The sequence below is a fragment of the Amaranthus tricolor genome, chromosome 2, assembly GCF_026212465.1.
Source record: "Amaranthus tricolor cultivar Red isolate AtriRed21 chromosome 2, ASM2621246v1, whole genome shotgun sequence".
Classification (NCBI taxonomy): domain Eukaryota; kingdom Viridiplantae; phylum Streptophyta; class Magnoliopsida; order Caryophyllales; family Amaranthaceae; genus Amaranthus; species Amaranthus tricolor.
In genome coordinates, this window is record NC_080048.1 from 7,052,671 (window position 1) to 7,073,381 (window position 20,711).

The 20,711-nt window shown below is 27.2% G+C and overlaps 1 protein-coding gene across 1 annotated transcript; it reads right to left on the reverse strand.

Annotated features, from left to right (window-relative positions):
• Positions 1 to 2,217: 2,217 nt before the first annotated feature.
• Positions 2,218 to 11,788, reverse strand: LOC130806193 (WAT1-related protein At5g64700-like). The gene is made up of 7 exons (XM_057671184.1): positions 11,061 to 11,788; positions 8,819 to 8,881; positions 6,820 to 6,936; positions 4,979 to 5,216; positions 4,168 to 4,326; positions 3,398 to 3,549; positions 2,218 to 2,648 (listed from the first exon to the last, which is right to left on the reverse strand). The coding sequence occupies exons 1-7, from the start codon at positions 11,249 to 11,251 to the stop codon at positions 2,441 to 2,443; spliced, it is 1,128 nt and encodes a 375-aa protein (XP_057527167.1). The 5' UTR covers positions 11,252 to 11,788; the 3' UTR covers positions 2,218 to 2,440.
• Between the last annotated feature and the right edge of the window lie 8,923 nt (positions 11,789 to 20,711).

Here is a 20,711-nt window from a genome sequence, read left to right on the forward strand (position 1 = left end):
TGTACAATTAGGCGTAATGGTGTAGTGTTAGTATATCTTTAGTCGTATTAATATACTCGTATTGGTATAAAATTAGTCGTATTAATGTGGCATTAGTCTAAATATTATATTATTAGTCGTATTAATGTAGTATTAGTATAATATTAATCGTATTAGTGTAGTATTAATATATTAGTGTAGTATTGTATGTTGTTAGTCGTATTATTATATTATATATTAGTCATATTAGTGTAGCATTTATATAATATAATATTTGTTGTACTAGTATAGTATATCAGATATTATTAGTCGTATTTGTATATTATTAGTCATATTAGTATTGTTTAAGTCTTATATAATTAGTATAACATTAGTCGTGTTAGTATATAATTAGGTATATTAGTGTATAAGTATTACTTTATCTTCGGCTATATTAATTATTTGTCCTTGAACTTTAAGTTCATAATTTCCTTAAACACCCAAAATAATTCGAATCGTCATTTGTTCCTTTCTGAGGAGGAGCAAATAAAAGATGATATAAACGAGTTGCACCTCTTTAAGGATTTGACTAGATATAAAACTAGTTGGAAATATATTATTACCCACTTATATTATATTTTGTCAAAAATTAATAGGTTTGACTACATACATGACCCCAAGGGGTATCTCGAGTAATCATAAAAAAAAATTTGGAAAATAATTTGTTGTGATGAAGAAATAGAAATAGGTATCACGTGAATCGTGATGCTTGCTAAATACTCCCTCTGAACTAATTTAGTTGTCTCATTTCTTTATTTGGCAAAGTCTTTTTAGTTGTCTCATTTTTATTTTTGTCAATCTTTTTTTACTTAAATATCCTTAGTTCAGACAAGTAATTACGAATATACCCTCATATACCTTACTTATCCAACTACCCTTCACTATTTACCCTTCACTACTTATTCTTTACTACTTACCCTTTTTAATAAATCTCACACCATCCTTAATAACCGTGCCCAAGCAAATAGGACATCTAAATTGATTCGGAGGAGGTATAAAAGTAATATCATGCTGTTAGTGGTTTCATAGTTTGCAACAATTTGAATTGAGTTTGACTAGATCACTTACATCTTTAGTTTACTTAATATTTGATACGCAACCATGGTGACCATTTAAGAATGTAAAACAAAAGATATTCAATTTTTGGTACTTTTTATTGGCCATTAGGAGTTTATAACGTCGTATACATGTATCACAATAGATTTATATGTAATGCATTAAATTTGTTACACCAGATGGCCCACATAAGAAATTGAGTGTAAATTTTTCATCAGTTTTTGGTTTTAAAGTTGAGCAATTTTAATTAAAAAACGGTCTTTTATAAAAAAGCTCAGTCTATTTTTTATTTTTAAAATAAAAAAAAAATTTAATAAACAAACTTTCTTTCATGCCCACGATTTTTAGTCATGGAAATCAAATTTTGTATAAATATAAGAAACTTTGCCGGCTGTTTTTTTTTTTTTTTTTATACAAATTCCATATTTGGAACTTTTTTTTCAATCTTATATATGTAAGGAATTGGATTTTGATCAACTCTTAAATCGTTGGGTTATATTATGAAACTAAAGATAGGATTATCAGCAATGGAAAAACTTTCGAGTTGGTATGCTCTAGTGCAACAAATGAAGAAGAAGCCATAATTAAAAAAAATTAGAAAAATACTATTATCACCGATTTTAACACCTATAACAAACCCAAAAATACTAACACCATGATACTTAACCACCACCCAAAAAGAGCATTTTTCATTTTGTTTTTTCTGATAACCGTAATTTGGTTGTGATGTGTTTGGTTTTTGATATTGAATGGTGGAAATAAGAGTGATTTGTAGTATAAATCTCTAGAAATGTATCCAGTTATTTTTATGATGATGAAATTTTGATCATAAAAAAATTTTATTGATAATTTTTCATTACCATCTATCACCAATATTCTAAAAGTAAACTGATAATGTATTGAAATAAATTTTATAAAGAAAATGAGATCATTAAAGAAGAACAAATACAACTACTCAACTTGTTAAGAGATTTTTTATAAAAATTACACTTACTTTTTATTATCATTCCTATCATTTAATAGTAATACTGACAACTCAACTTATGAAAATTAAGATGCAAAATGCATTTTTGGGACTAAACTTCATAGAATATACTCCTGAACTTGAAATTAATAATAACTTCAAATTAATAAATTCCATTTTACCAATACAAATAAATGAGTCAAACATATTAATAAGTTTTACAATTCTATATACAACCCATTAAAAAGGGCAAGTTTTTGCATAAGATAAATAAACAAATATCAAATCCTTATTGTCATATAGGGCAACATGTTGCCGGTAACGTACAAGCCAGAGTTTTCTATCTACGAACCATACGATGATGTCTAAATTTAACCCGATCAACTAAAATCATGTAAATTGTTAGTCGTTATCTGAGCCATGACTAAGAGGTGAAGCAGTTGGAACAACTGTTGCTGTCAATTGTGCACATAATAACTCATTGTTTTTGTTTAATTTGACTTCTGATCTATTGACTGATTTTGGCAAGGATGTTTCAATCTTCCTCTCTTTTTTACTTCCCCAAAGGAACAGATATAGGCCTAATATGATTGCCATCATGCCAATCAAACTGCATTTGTCGTCGCCACAAAGTAAGACAAGAAACAAAATGTTAAAACTTTTTAAAACATTTATTTTATGTTTGGGAACGATAATTTTAATTGCAAATTTAGGGTGTTTTGCAAATCAAAAAATTAAATTTGAATTTTAACCAATTTTACCATTTTTTTTTTAAAAGTAGTTAAATTAGAAAATTTAAAAATGTTTTTTTATCAAACTTTCTTATTATCAAATTCTTCATTTATGATTTTATTTGCAATAAAATATTGGAAAATTTCATACAGCAAAAGCCTAAGTTTTTGACATTTTTACGTGGTGGACTAACATTTTTTAAATCCGTATGGTGATTTTGAGCTTTTAATTTTTTCATATAATAGATAAAAAGTTAAGTTATTTATTAAATTAAAACATCATTTTGAACATATTTTTGAAGAACGTAGGATATTACATAAGAGAAATTACAATGTTTGTTTTTATGAAAAAGCTCTTGACAATGGGTAATAATAACTTAAATTTACCAAAAATCTTTAACGTTTTGTATATCAAGTGGAAAAATTAAAAACTTAGGTCTTAGGATCACCACGCAGATAAAAAAACATTTGTCCACCACCTAAAAAAGCTAAAAACTTAAGGTCATCAGTTGAAATTTTGCTAAAATATTTATTTCAAACACAATTTAAACTGAATTTAACGTATACAACCTTACCCGCGTAAAAGAAAAAGATTATGTTATGTATTGAAAATAATAATTGAAATTACCTTCCTGCTCTAAGATCTTCTCCAAGAAGTAGAACTTCAATGATGGCTATAAAAATTAGGGATAAGGGGTTCAACATTGCTGGATAAGCAGGACCTCTACTTGAAACTGCCCATGATATCAAGCAGAATGATGCTGCTGATGCTAACACTGCCTGTAATTTCACAAACATTATTTAGTTATTGCCTTTCTTAATCTATTCTTTCATCTAAATTATACTCCGAAAGGTTTAAACTTCTAACCTCTTTATTTTCATAACACAAGTTTATCACATAGCTAATTATATTCACTTAAAATTTATAAGGCTTCATATATATATATATATATATATATATATATATATATATATATATATATATATATATATATATTATACTCCCTTCATTCCACTGAAAATATCTCATTTACTTTTTAACACTAGCTATTCACTTATTATTTTTATTTTGTACTTTATTCTTAATTTATAAATTAAAATATAATTAAGTGAGATCTTGTTTGATTATGATTTCTCATCGGTCTTTATGAAAAAAACATAACATGTTGGATCTTGATAGATTCGTCTTAATATATATTTTCCAAATATCAACCTTTTAGAATTTTTAAAACTCATTATTAAAATAATTTGAATTTTAAGTTTGCATTGAGATCTACGTAAAAGGTGAATGAGAAGAATAAATGAAAACAGATGGAATAATTAAGTATGTTTTGTATCATGAATAATGTTTGTTAATTTATTGAAAGTAGAATAAGGAGAAGAGAAATTTGGAGTTACCGAGTAAAGAATGGTAATCAATTGAAGATTCCATCCGAGTTTCCATGATGTAATCCTTGTGTCTAAGCAAAGACCAATAATTGCTGTTTGGATTGATGCTGATATACATGTTAACATTGTTGCCCAATACTTAAATGGAAATGCCTCTAACAACTTCACCTAAATGCACCCCATTCATTTTTATTAAAAAAAAATTAATACTTTTTCCGTTTCAAAATAGATACAATATTAGAATTTATATACTATTCATTCGTTTTATTAATGTGTGTTTAGTTGTTAACCTACAAGTTAAAACATAATCAAGTGATATTTTACTGTTAAATTTATCTTAATGCAAAAATTATTAATATCATTTTTTTATTTAATTATAATACGTAACTAAAGAATTTAAAAGCCAAATTATAAATTAAAGTATGTAAAAAGTCAAACCCTCCAACTATTTTGAAGCAGAAGTATAGAATTACATATTATTTATGAAGGTTTAAAGAAATCCATTGTGATGGGAAATTTGATTTCAATTTTAGTTAAGAAGTAATATAAATATACCATTTAGCATTATTGGGTGGGATTATACGTGAAAATAAAAGTACTTTTCAATGGAGTATGTTATATTTTTCTATTCAATTTGATGTATTTCTTTTTATGAAAATATTTTCACTACCTTAAGTAAATCTGATTCTCAGCCACTCATTCTTTTTATCTGTTAATTTCAGTTACATAATTTTATAAATTTTTTTATTATTATTTTCCATAAATTAAATTAGAACATAGACGAACTTACAGCAAATTCAAAATAATAAATAAAACTTACCTGTACTATAAACCACGTAGCATACGATAAAACACTAGCGACGAGTAGTATTGTGCCATGTGTCCAATCTGGCTTGATTTTGTTGGGGATCGTCAAAGTTGGGTGACGAGCTTGATGTTGTCCAGAAATTAGTAAGCTTCCTTTGTAGAGACTAATAATAAGAGCTCCTGCTAAGCAAAGCATTGCTCCTATGATCCTTACTTTTCCTTTGGTTGTCTTCAAATGTAATTTCTCCATTCTACAACACAAGAGTACAAATATGATTAATTTTATAAGTTCAACACAAATAAATTTTAATTCATATTTATTAATATTAAATCAATTTTCATCACTAAAGAGTAAAAGTAATATGAATGAAAAAATGATACTACTATAACAAACAAGTAAAATCACTGCAACAAAATTAACTCTTAATAACATATATTTAGTAACATTGAAAATTATGTCACTAAATCATATTATATTGTTAGTTTTTATTTTAAATTCCACTATAAAGTAATTTAGTTTTATTTCATTTGACTTTTAGTGACATACTTTCTCTGTTCTATAATACTCGCTACATTTGAATAGTAACACTATTCTTCTCCAATTTTATTTCAGTAATTCCGACTCATGAATAAGAAATAATATAGTCATATCAGATCTTGTTTTATTCTTCTTAAAATCTATTTTTTTAATATGTAATTTTTATAAAAATTTTTGTTTAGTCTGAATAAAAATATTCAATATCAAAATATATATTAATTTACATGCAAAAAGAAAATTTTTTCTTTATGATTCTTTATTATGCTGCTAAAGAATCTAATAAAATCACTAATCCACTATATATACCATTAGAAACTTAAAGTAGTGACATTTAAATTAAATGTCACTAAATATCCCACCTAAAGTATATTATATTGTAGTAAATCTACTCACATCCCACAATCTTTAACCAAAAATTAATTCTCGTGATCTTTAACCAAAAATCAATTCTCTTTGGAGAGGTCTCTAAACAGCTATGCGCTGCACATTTTAGGTGTGTGTGGGTGTAGTGTGTATAGGAAATGCTTTTTAATTCTTTTATATATCAAAATCTAGTTAATCATGATTTGGTTTCTAAATTTCTGTTAAAAGTTGCTCAAAACAAAACCTCAAGCTAAAAGAAAGTATTAGTCAAAATTTGCTGCCTTAAATTTACGTAAATCTTTTTGAAATAATCTTTTATAGTCAATCTTAGAACCATAAAAGGGTTTATTACATTTGTGCATGTAAGACACTAATCCTTTTTTCTTCATAAAGGTTTGTTTTTTTTGATAAAACGTGCTTATTTTGCTAAATATTATTAGAAATATAATATAGAAAAAAAATGTCCAGAAATTCTTTGACCGTATCCTCCTTTTAGATATGGGTTGTCGTCTATCTTCTCCCCCAGACCTTGCTCATAGCTCCTATGAGTGTGATACACTAGGTATGATGATAATGATAGAAAGAAAAATGTCATCAATAATTCAAAATTTTACTTATTTAACGTGAATAAGCTTTATCTTTGGATTATAAAATAATTCAATAATTTCTCTTATTTTACTATCAGCATGCCCTTTTATTTTATAATAATTCAACCTTAACATTATCCCTAATTTCCTATCAGAATAGCAAACTGAGGACAAATACAAGATTATTGAAAGATAATTTAATTTAAAAATAAAACTATTCACATCAAATATGTAAAAAAATAAATTATTTATATCAATTTTTCTCATAATATTTACATATGCATGCATGGTACAAAAACTTTAGTATATGCATGAAAAAGGTAACGCATGTATATGATAAAGTTTGATAAAAAAAAAACACCCTACCTTGTTATGATGGAAAAAATAAAGGTAACACTTGGGATCAAGTTAAGAAAATTCGTGGCATAAGTAGCTGTTGTGTCTTTAAGTCCATAGTAGAACATTCCCATTCCCATCGTTATCCTGCATTTTAATAATAACCGTCCAAAAGATTAAAATAATTAGTGCATCTAATTCCGTTATAAACATTTGGAGTTGTTCATTATTCTTAAAATAATTTGCTTTGGATCACCTTAAAAATCAAAATAAATAATTATGTATTTTTTTTACTTATAACACTTTTAAATATATGTGGCATATCAATATACTTTTTAAATTGATATATTTCTATTATATATAAGTTAAATTTGAAAAATATATTTAATCGCATGACTATATTTTTTAAGATTCTATTCAATAAGAAGTCAAAGTATGATTTGTGAATAGTATAAAAGTCAAACGGTTGCAAGTATAAAAAATATGTATCTTGTGTTTTATTTTTGATGACTGTCATTTGTGATCTTTGCCATACATCAGCCAGTGGCGAAATTAGGGGTGACTAGAATAGGTGATATGTACGAAAATTTTAGATAGATATTATATTTATAACAAAATTTTAGATGGACATATATATATATAAAAGAGGGCATACTGTAACCGTCCGTCTATTTTGTCATTCGTACCACTAGATATATCAACTATTGACATTGATATATGGTGCTAACAACCTACATTTTTCTCGATCCATAAACCATATGCAAGAAACAATAAAAGTTGTTTGAAATCACTAAGGAAAAAAGTAGAAGTATGAATGTAAAAAAAGTGTAAATTCAATCACTAGTAGACTAAATAAGGAAAAGAAAAATTGAAATAAAAACTAGTAAGAAATGCAAGAATACGGACCAAATCAATCAATCTATATAAGAATCGACAAAAAATCAACAGAATTAGTTGTAAAGAGAAATATAACGTATGTGGCATATTATTTTAGGGACCAAGTGCCCTAATTAACGTGAGAGACTTTCATACCTTAATATTTACACTCAAATTTCGCATTAGATTTCTGTACTTTTTTTATATGATTGCTCATTGAAAATCATGTTTCAATGGAAAAAGATACCTCTTTTATACTCCCTCTTATTTACTATAAGTGTTCTTATTTGCTTTATTCACTCTATTTAATGCACTTATTTAATCCTTAATATTTTTAATTGTACATAACTAAAAATTATGAAACGTTGATAAATAATTCTTGCATTAAGACGGATCAAACAATATCTTACTTGACTATATTTTAACTTATATATTAAAAATAAAATACAAATTAAGAATAAGAGATGAACAGTGCCCAAAAAGCAAATAGGACACTTGTGCACAATAGGAGGAAGTATCATTTATAAGCAACAACTAATAAGCCCTGCGATCAGACTTTTGAGTTTGCATTATATTATTATTGATTTTTTATTTAGTTTGAATTGACAATACAGAGAAAATTCACTATTTTTAAGAAAAATATCAATATTTGGTAGTAAATGAAGCGAGATTGAACTATATAGATGAAATTCTAAAATAAATAATATGTATAGATAAAATTAAAAGAAAATAATAATTTTATTTTCATAATTAAAAAATAATAGAAAAAAATAAGTGTAACAACTAAATTAAATAGAAAATGTGTATTGCTCCAATTAAGATAAGACCTCATTCTCCTAAGAGAGAAATTTAGAATTTTCAAGAAAACTAACTTGTAGGAATTAAATAACTATGAAAAAAAAGGATTTATATAACTATGTTTTCCTTTGGTTATTATTATTTCCTTTTGTTAATAGTAGATTTTCATTATTTACTAAACATATAGTTTAATTCCTAGAAATTAACAAGGACAATAATAATTTTTCATGAATTATGAAAATCCTAAAAAGTATAATTTTGAATGCAAGCAACAACTAAAAATTTTAGTCTCTTTAATGCAAAGTTTTAAGAAATGATAAAAATAAAAAAGGTTATATAAAAGTTTATTATTTACCCAGATAAAGAGCTAAGAAAGATCCAGACTCCTATCATTAAGGTCAACTTTGTTCCATTTCCCCTGCAAAACATCATCACACAAAATTAGTACAACTATATTGATGTTTCATTTTTAATTAAAAAAACTAATTGGACACTTTATTACTTTTCTAAATGGAAAATCACATGTCATAATAAAATATGATATATGTAATTTTACTCTAAAGGCTATATATAAACTTTAATCTATATCTAAATTTTTTTTTAAGTCTATATCTATAAAAAATATTACTTAAATAATTAAGAATTTCGTTTTATTTCAATACGAGAGCAAAAACCATTTCTTTCACTTTTTCAAATAAAGTCTTAAAATCAAATCTCACCTGATCCTCCCATTCTCTCCATCTAACCAGCAATCTCAAAAAAGGAAATAAAAAAAAAATAACTCTGCTAACATCAACAATTTTCGTAAGTGCATATTTGTCATGTTTTCTTGCACATTTTTTCCTCCAAAATTTAATTATGATGTCAATATTACTATTATCATATTTTGTTTGTTTTTGACTTCACAAAGTTAAAATTAGTGACTACATTATTATCAAAGTTGATTGATCATAAATAAATTTTTGTATTACAATATTTAAGGTATTGAATAATTACAAATATTTAACTATTAATGTTTCATTTATTAATAAAAAACTCTTTAATTTCTTACAATTAAATGTGCAAACAAAAAATTCTCAAATTTTAATAATTTTTAATAGGTTGAGATTATTTCATTCCTTTAAAAAAGTATAACAACATAGTTTATAATTAACATTAGATATTTGTTAAAAACCACAAAAATTCTACATTGATTTTAAAGTATTGATTAACAATTAATTTTTAAACTATTATTTATTTTATCGGAAGTGTTATATAAGACTGTCTCATTATGAGACGAGCCTATAATTAACACATTATCCTAATTAATTACTTTAAGGTTATACGTAATTGCTCTAAGATTATAAAAAATAATCATTTTAAAATTGTAAGTGATCACTTTATAGTTGTAAGTGAAAATTACAAAATTACAAAGTGATCACTATAAGTCAATAAGTGTACACTGAGTCAGCCCAATAAAATGGTCTCACCATGATACTATTTAATTTAACAATTTGAATTTAATTTATTTTTACAATCTTATCACCGTGCAATACGGGTACTAATCTAGATATGAAGTATTAACTAAAGTGGTAATATTTTGAAAATTTGTCATCATCACTTGTTAATTGGTATAGATTATAGTTAGTATCTTCATTTTAAATTTATTTTATATTTTTATGGCTATGAATACCATTTTTCAAAAAAATGCAAATTTAAATTAAGGATGTAACCATTTAGGATCTTCTTAACCTTTAATTTTTCAGTAACTATGTTATTAAAATTGTTTAAACCGGCCATATTTATATTTTCCAAAATTTATATATATATATATATAATAAAAATATTGACATTGCCAAAAAAAAGTTGCATTAAACAATGACGTCTATTTCATACGTACACATCTTCAAAATTATAAAACTAAAATGAAAAAATATACTTTATTTTGATACAAATGAACAAATACTTACACTCTATAATATATACTGCTCCATCCTAATGATTTTGCAATCTATCGACTATTTTTTAAGAGAGTTTTTTTGGTTGAATGAGATAAGCTCTAAATATAAAGGATAAAGAGTCATCAATGATAAGTTAATACTTCCTCCATTATGTTATACTTGTTGCCCAAGTACTTTGCATAAGAAATAAAAAAAATGAATATTTTTGTGTTAAAAGACTTATAGTTCTTACACAAATATGTAAAAGTAATGAGGTAAAGGGTATGAAAAATATAGAGTAAAAAAAAAAGAAAAAATAGATATTTTTACTATTATTTTTTACCAAAAATAATAATCTAATAGGTAAGTTGAAACAGTTAAATAAAAATAGTGCTAAATTTTAGTTTGCACTATATGAGTTATATGGCCTTGACTCTCGATAAGACGAACTTCAAATAAGAAGTCTATGTACTAACAATTTTATTATGTTAAATTATTTAATTTATATATGAAAAACATATCACAGTGAGACCATTACGCAAATTTGTGACACTTTATTCGTCCAAGCTAACGTTTCTAAAATTGGAATATCATGTTTTGAAAAACTTACACTACATATCAAAAAAATGTTATTTTGCCAAAAAAAAAAAGCTTTGGAGAAGAATGGAGTATTATTACCTTTCAAAAAAGAATGCAAAAGGAGCAATACAAAAAGCAGCAAGAAGATGACGATACGCCATTAAAGCAAAGATGAAGGTTCCTTGTGTCAAAATAACCCTTGAAAGTATTTGCAATCCTGTTGATATTATTTGCACTATTAACATCCCCATTAATGGTCCTGAACCTTCTACCCATTTCTTCCATTCCATCCTCTGTTTTTTTCTCTTTATTTTTCACTCTGTTTTCAGTCAAACAAATATACTAACTTACAACCTTAATTAAAGCACCATTGATCTTTACTGGAGGGTCTTTGAGGGTGTGCAGAAGTAATCCATATCCGTATATGAAAAAGTTAATAAAAAAATATGCTAAATTTATCAATTTAATAAATATATTTATTATAAATAAGGCGTAAAATAAAAATTTTGTACAAGATCCTCAAATTTTTCAAAAGGGATCTAATCTTTACTTGCTCTATTTAGAAAATGAAGATTTTTCTTCGAAATGCTTGAAATGGGAGGATTTTTGCGTGCAAATTTATGTTTTGATCTCAAAATATAGAGGCAAAATTTTTGGTAAAATTGGAGGATTTTTTTATTTTTATCACAGGATAAGTCAATTAAATTCAAAATCTAATTGGAGGATTTAAGGAAAAAAAAAAAAAAAGTGGGAAGAATTTAAAGCCAAGTTAATTCATTAGATGAATTAAAATGGTGAGATGAGATATAGAGCAAGTTCTTGTTGGGTGCATTCCACTTGGAATTGTTTGGCGTGTGATATTTGGGTATTTATAGGGTTTGATGAAAGGAGTGTACCAACTTAGGTGGTTTTTTTATATGTGCATAATTGTGTGCTTTGTGTATAGTTGAACTCTTTTTTATTATTTTTTTGGCTATGTAAATCAACATGAGCTTTACATGGGATTATTTTAAACCATAATAATCATTATTAGTTAATATTGAAAGAAAAAGAAAAAAAATCATGTGATGGTTGTTAAAAAATATTGTATTATGATACCCTTGATTTTCAATCTTATGCAAAAGAGTTTTTGTTACAAAATATTTATTCTAGTTTGGTAAAATATTTAATTTTTCGTTAATTTATCTAATTATTGTTGCTAAAGCTTTTTGAAGTTATTTTGATATTACTATATTGTCACTTTCTTGCTTAATTAAGATGAGTATAAGTTAGATTATATAAAATGTGAAATTTTCAAAGAGATTTACACAAAATAAATTCAAAATAATATTGGGTATCTTAATTAACCATTAAACCACATAAAATAACTTGAACATGCTGACAAATTTGGCTGTAATCAGATTAAAAAAACAACAATTGCAAACAAATCAAACAAATAATAAAATATATGTAGAATACACATAACAATTCAAAAATATTCCAATGGTTTTTGAAGAAAATGTTTGGTGATTTGATAGTTTATTTACAAGTAGAATATATACTTCGAACATGTATCGTCTTATAAAAGCGAAACTAGTATTACAATAATCTTATTATTAAAACATACAAAATTTTAAATCAAAAGTTATATTTCATGATAATTATGAAATTTTATAAAGAAATAAAAATATAAAATGTTCAAAATATGGTTCATATAAATACACTGCATATGTACTTATTATTTGAATCAAAATCATTACGATCAACTCAATAATCTATAAACCTAATACCAAGTTAATAAAAATCAAAATATATATATATATATATATATATATATATATATATATATATATATATAATCAAATAAAAAGGATTTTAAAATAAGAAGGATAAGAGGAATTTTTGTTGATTAGTCACTATATATAAAAAAAGATACTATATTATAAATTTAAAACATTCTTCAAACTTATATCATAGTTACTTTTCTGTGTAACATAGTGACTTTTACAATTAAGTGTATTTGACTCAATCGTAATCTTAGATTTTTTTTTTATCTTATTGATATCAAGGGTGTAGAATGCATCTTATCCTTTTCATTTTCAACATCCTTCTCATTGGATCCCTCTTATATATATATATATTACTTAAACTAGTTAAAGATGTATGATAGTAACTCAGTTAAATTACTTAGAAAACATTGGAAGTTTTATCATATAATTACATTTTGGTTCGAGGTAGACTAGAGTTCCTTATAAAAGAGAGAGAGAGAGAGAGAATTATTTACACTAGCTTTCACTCACTTTACTCCTCAATTGTTTTCCTTCTTATTAATATCCAACGTTCATTATTTCATTTTGATGCACCAAACCAAGTAACTAACCATGAACTTATCATGGCAAATATGCGGCACTTGTGCATTTATCACTCCTCACAACAAATGTCTCTATTTTAGAAGTATGAAAGTAGTATTTATATGCAGTGCATTCAATTATTACCACTTGCTTTTTTTGGTAAAAATTAACGGAAAAGAAAATCTGAAAATAAGATTAAAGAAACAAGTAGATGATAATAAATTAAAAATGTATAGTTAAAGATGGAAACAAAACAAATTTATAGATGTGACTAAAAAAATTTAAAACTTATTTGATTGACACTAACTAGCAAAAAATTTAAATTTTCTATAAAATACCAAAATAGATTATGTTTAATCATTATTAACAATTAACATAAGAATTGATTATTCAAAGGGAAGTTAATTGCTACAACTTAAAGAAATAGTAATTTATTCACTATAGTACCCACTTGGTAATTAAAAATTTACGACAATACATTTATCAGGATGATACATTTTCAGATCATTTATGAATATTTTGTCAATGAAAATAAAATCTTTTACTTTGTTATCCAATAATTAAAATTTAATATGTAACTTAATTTTTTTTAGTAAAAAATTAAGTAAATATAGTAGAGTATAATATTTTAATATTTTATATAACAATCAAATTATTATTTATAGAAGGATCTTTTATTATAGGCTGATAAATATATAAGTTAACTAGAAAAGAAAAAGAGGAAAATTTTTTTGGTAATTGTCGACATATTTCATAGATTATTTCTTCATTAGTATATTGTATTAAATATTAGAAAAAAGAAAGAGCGAGAAAAAAAATTCTCATAGTATCGACAGATATTACCAATTGATTCTTCAATCATTAGTATATTGAATGTATTGAGGATAGATAGAAACATAGATACTTGTCGACACATATTGATATATTTTGTCAAACACTGAAGTTATGCTAATTTTTTATTTCCCAAATAATTCATGGTTTTATACACTAACTTTTACGGATTGTCTTATTTAATTTGCTCTTATATATTTTTGTCTTTTCTCTAGTTTGATCAATAATTTCAGCCAATTAAAATTAAAATTTTGCTACGATCACTTAATTATTGGGTAAACAAAAATTTAGACTTTGGAATACTTTTATATCCTACTTAATTTGTCTTATTTTTTATTTTAATCTGTTCTAATAAATTTACTCTATTTTTATTTGTTAAATATGATTTCACTACAACTACTCCTTATATTCTCTATCTTATTTTTAAATATCTCATTACACCTATCCGTTATACTCAATATCTTAATCTAGATATTAAAAATAAATGAGGTTAAAATTGAAAAAAAAAAAAAGAAAAAGAAAAAACCAATTTTGCCATTTTCTCCTAGTATATGAGATATAATTTGTCGTAAAAATAGTCAATTAATAAAGTTTGAAGATTTAGACAATTATTCTAACCAACATTCACCTACAATCAATTGGTTTCATCAACTTTAATCAATCATGCTCAATACATACCTAAAATGTTTGGATTTGTCGATCATGAACCAAAAGTCAGATTATTCTTTGACATTATATTTGTGGTATGAAACATTTATGTGAGATTTATTAATAACTCCATGCAAAGGATAAAAAATCTTAATATGTCTTAATAATTAATGCTATTGTAATATCATATCATATGTAGAGTTGAACACCCATTTAGAGTCCATATCACCTTTTTAAAGCCCATGATCACAGTCCACAATAAAAAAAACATGCTACAAATGTATAACAGTTGGAAGACGGTTGATATTAACAAGAGTATCAGCAAAAGACTTAAGAAGACAAATGCAATTTGATAACGAAGGCAAGCCAAACTTGAAAAACCAAGCTACAAGATCGGGTAAATGTTGGTGACATGTGCATCAGCAACGTTTCGTGATTTTTTGTACAAGATTTTTCGATTAGGGGTGTTATTAATATAATCTAGAAAAATCTTTAACAATTTTTGTATATTTAGGTCTAGAATTAAATTTATAAGTAGGAACTAGAAATATCCAATATCTAGAAGTTAGTAAATTGTAAGGTTAGACTAAGACAACTATAAATATATAGTCATATAGCCCATATTGATCATCAATGAAAAGTGAATCTTCCCCTTGCGAAAATTTGAATAAAATAAGATGTTAATAACTTAATTCCAAAAATAAGCTTCGTGAAAACTTAATTCCCAAAATAAGCGTCCGTACATTCAAACCTAGCCTTGGAGTAATTCGCTGTTACTAACAGTGACTTAAAAAATTTTTTTTTTAAATCGTTGTTAGTAACAGCGACTTAATGCGTTTTAAGTTTCCAGTTCTCAGTTACTTCCTCATTCAAACCTACGAGATTAAGGAGTTGATCGGTTAACTTAAAAGTCGCTGTTAGTTACAGCAACTTATGGCTTTTATTTATTTATTTTTTTTTTGTCTTTCGCTGTTAGTAACTGAGATTTACTTCAAGGCTAGGTTTGGATGTACGGACGCTTATTTTGAGAATTAAGTTTTCATGAAGCTTATTTTTGAAATTAAGTTGTTAAATAATCTTATTTTATTCAAATGTTCTCCCCTTGCAACTATATCCTCCTCCTCCAAAACATAAGAGCCCAAATTCAAAGGTCCAAATGAGTCAACATGACCAAATTGTGCCCTTACTAAAATGTTCATACTACACCTAAGCCCAATAAGGCAATAACACTTTCATAATCCAATCTATATGTAACCAAAGGTCCAAATAATCAAACTCAATTGTATTTTGCCTTAAAATAATCTCTATTTTTCAACAATTATTTTTAATTCCCTAATTAAAAAATAATATTTCTCAATTGCTACGATAAGAAATTTCCAAAAAAAGTTACTAAAATAGCAATAATCATTATGATAGACTTGCTATTTATAGACTAGAAATTCAAGACTTTTAAACTATTCAAAGGCCTATTTTTATTTTTTATAACTTATTTATCTTTTTAATTATAAAGTAGGCTAAGAAAGCAGATGATTAAATGAGAATCGAACTTATGATCTTGCTTAGATAATAGGGTATGTAGTTTCCCCGAGATAAGACCCGATTCTCCGTAGACCTATTATTAAACCTTCATAATCTAGGAAAATAATCATGGATACACATTTTCCTAAGACTTATTACCATTTAACTTTCATAAGGTGCTCAATAAAAATAAGTTGAAGGTAGAGTGAATTTTATGTAATAGTACCAAATGTTAAATATTTAGAGTATATATAGGATGGCATGCAAAGGAAAGGACACCTTTAAATCATTATTTTAGAATTCCCCTTAGCACATCTCTTGTTCTTGCTTTTCTCATTGTTGCATGAAATGTATGAAGAGAGTTATAAACTCTTTTTACATCTTTTTAAGTTAATTGTCCATCTAATATATATTGTTGTTTCTTTCCATTCTCTAGTGCTAAAAGAGTGGTGTTGTAATTTGTATCTCATAATGAATTTCAAACATCAAACCCAAGCATCTTATCGGAAATATATTACAAAAGAAAAGTAAAAAAATGCCTACTACATATATCAAGGTTTCGAGTGAACATATATCATTGCTAACAAATCTTCAAAAGTTCAACTCTGGTGAACATAGAAGAAATCCATAACCAATACAAGGGGAATACAAATTGAGTTTATGGTAATTATAATTTGTATTTTTATTCCATTATATATATTACTACTATTAAAACCCTAAACAGTTTGATCGGAGCTGAATAAGAATTGGGGTGGAAGAAGGGGATGCGTGATAGTTCTGGTGATGAGGATTGGGGGAGGCTTTGCAATAGTTTGGGTGGTTAATTTCCCTTTATTTTTACAAAAATTATTATATTATGCTTGTCTTTTTAGTTAATTACCTAATATAGTAGGTTTTACAATTTGATAGTGATATTGTGAGCAACCATATTAATTACAAGGGGAAAAATATATCAATGTTGGTTCGTTGTTATAAATAGTTAATAACCTTAATTGTTTTTTATTGTCTTTTTCAAAAATTATGACATTGTCTTTTTATTATTAACAGTGAACAATGTCATGGTAATTTTTTTCTTATTCGTTGTTAATAACAGCGAACAAGTACTTACTTTACGCTCCAACACAAATACACTTTTTTTGAAAATTAAAATATTCCAAAACTTATTTTGAAAATTATTTTTTAATTACACTCATTTTGTTCAATTTTTCTTATTAAAGGAGCTAAAAACAAACCAATCCTACACATAAGTTGGTATGCAAAAACATATGAAAATTTGAAATGAATAAGCAAAAAAAATTAAAAAAAATTTAAATTATAGCAAAGTTTTGAAAATAATTTCCAAGATAAATAGTTTTTTTCTCAAAACTGTGATTTGGAGTTGTTCGTTGTTAATAACAAGTTAACAACGAACAAAGATTGGAGGTCAAAAAAAGTCAAAGAGTCTGTTCGCTGTTATTAACAACGAACAAAGACTTTCACTATTTTTTACCTTCAGTCTTTGTTCGCTGTTAATTACAGCAAATAGATGCGAGTTAAATTTCCAAATCTTCCTTCCTTCCTCATTTCCCCCCAATTCCATTAAACCCTAAAACCTCAGTCGACCTTTGCTCTCTCATCTTCCTTCATTAAAACATCTTTAAAGCTTTAATTAATCCCTTCCTGTTCCAATCCAACACTAGTTAAGTGATCTAGCATATACTTGGAGTTATATAAAGTATAAATTTGTTTTTTTATACGAAAATTAGGGTTTTTTTTATTCCTTATCTAATTTTCACCCTTTCTTTAAAATGCAGCTCATTACTTGTGCAAATACTACTCATTTAGTTCAATATAAGCTTATTAAGGTAATGTATTATTCTTTTGAATTTGGTTCAAGTACATTAGTTTTATTTGTGTGGATAATGTGAGTTTGGTACCATGTAATCATTACTCATTTGAATTAATAATTATCTACTTAGTTACTTGGTGATTATATTGATTTAGTTTATGTAAATGTAGGTAGTTAATTATATTTGTTGATTTTGTTTTATATATTGATTGTATATAGTTAATTTGTTTTGTATATTGAGTATATTTATTTTATTTGAATTAGTTAATTAGTTTATGTAAATGTAGTTAAATAGTTATGTAAATGTAGTTAATTATGTATATTCGTGAATGTACTTGGTGATTAAGTTGATTTTGTATGTATTCATGTAGGAATGGCATCAGTTCGTGTGACTATTGCATGTTTTTGGAATGTTTCCATTCGTACAAGTGGTAACAAGGTTACCTATGTTGGGGGTAAAAATAAATTGTTTGCATGCAACTCGAACATGGATTTGAATGAGTATGAGCTTCTTGTATGTTCCAAGATTGGAATTGACACCACACGAAGTACTGTTAATTTAAGTTTTAAACACGACATGAGTGGTGAATTTTTAGCTTTTCCTGTTGAGGATGATGATTTTATAGATGCTATGTGAAAGCATTCAAAGGCTACATCTATTCCCTCTTTGCAGTTATACGTAGAAGTGGTACCCCTAGGCAATCATTCAAAGGCTACATCTATTCCCTTCCCATCTTCTACTACTTCGGAATCCCCTCAAACTCAACTCCCAAATGATGCGACTGTTAATTTAGTAGAAAGTACTGAGTTAGTACCTTGGGATGATGGTAAAGAGAGTAATGAGCTTGTTGATGATGCTTCTGAGGATGCCCTAGCTAATGACATGACCCTAGGCAACATTCCTACAGTTTTTGCTCCTACACCTTATGCCCTATGTCCACCTCTAGATGAATATGTAGAGGACAACTTTTGGAGGACTTGGGTTTGTGATACCACCCACACCGAAGATGGGGAATTTGAAAAGGGTATGATATTTGATAGCAAGGAAGTTTTATTGGAAGCTGTTAAAGTCTATCATATTCGTAGGAATGTAGAGTATAGAACATAGACTTCCAACCAAACTTCTTTATCATTGAAGTGTAAGAGGGGATGTTCTTAGAAACTAAGGGCTAGGCTAAATCCTTATTCAACCTGATGGTTTATTTCAAAGTACAATGGAAAGCATGGAAATTGTGTGTTGGGTAGTGACACTGTATCAGCTGGACATATTCGCTTGACGTCCTCTGTGATTAACAATGTGATTAGGAATTGTGTTTCCAAAGACCCTTCGATTAAGGTGTCTGTCGTTCGACAGATGGTGAAAGATCAATTTGGGATAGAGGTCACTTACAAGCTAGCATGGTGTGCCAAGCAACAAGCCCTATTGTCCATTTATGGTACATGGGAGGATTCATATTCTCTTCTTCCATGCTTTTTGAAAGCATTGCAACAATCTAACTCGGGTGTGTATGTCCATCCTAATATTAGAACCTTTCAAAGTGTGTTTTGGGCCTTTAGACCTAGCAAGAGGGCTTTAAGTTTTGTAAACCTCTGATCGCCATTGACGGTACACAGTTGTATGGTAAGTATCGTCATACCTTATTGACTGCGATTGCACAGGATGGTGATAAGGGTATCTTTCCACTTGCATTTGCCTTGGTTGAGAAGGAATGCATAGCTGCATGGTCTTGGTTTATCACGTGTCTTCATAAGCATGTAATGCAGAAGATGGATTGTGTATTATCTCTGATAGACATGCTGGAAATTTAGCGACCATGGAGGAGATAGAATGGCAACCACCATACGCGAATCATACTTACGTCATTTGCTTAGTAACATTAACCGTTCTATGGGTAATGTTCAACTTAGGAAATTGTTTGGTAGGACTGCTGAGCAAAGACAACACGCTAAGCTTGTTGAGCGCTTGAGGGCAATTGGGGTTGCAAAACGAGAGGCTCTTTTTTGGATTGATCAAGTAGGTGATATGTCTAAGTGGTCATTGTGACATGATGGGGGCCATAGGTATAGTGTGACTAGCACTTCATATCGGAAGTGGCTGAAGAGGCTTCACCTCCTATCGGTGAGGTCCAAGCCTCGTCTCCTCCTCAGGACGTTCATTTGGAGGAGGTGGACTTGTCCTACCCCGAACATGGTTTAGGGTCCTTGCAAACTGGACCATCGCAATACCAATCACCTCCAATCCCCAAGCGACACACCTAAAGTAGGTGCATCCCAAACCTTCATCTTCGAATAGTGGACATGCAACATATTGACATCCAGAATCAAAATCGCTCAAATCGCGACCGTATTCAACTTCAAGACCACAATGACAGTACTCTTCCATTGAATGATGCTTTGACATATACAACTAAATTTAAATAAAAACATTAATTTGAAATTAATGAATAACTTAATATAAATATTATAGATAAACATATCAAAATAAGCATAATTTACAAGAACATACCTCAACTTAACTTCAAAAGAAATAGGATGGATATAATAGAATTAACAAGGGTGATGTATTTATAGATCTTCACTCAACGACTATATTTC

Bases quoted from the DNA above. Each gene is read 5' to 3' on its own strand.
- LOC130806193 (XM_057671184.1), bottom strand. From the start codon at position 11,251: ATGGAATGGAAGAAATGGGTAGAAGGTTCAGGACCATTAATGGGGATG. The intron at 3,550-4,167 runs GTAACTCCAAAT...GTGAAATTACAG, and splicing joins TGATTACCATTCTTTACTCG to GCAGTGTTAGCATCAGCAGC. The intron at 2,649-3,397 runs GTAATTTCAATT...CGACAAATGCAG, and splicing joins GAAGATCTTAGAGCAGGAAG to TTTGATTGGCATGATGGCAA.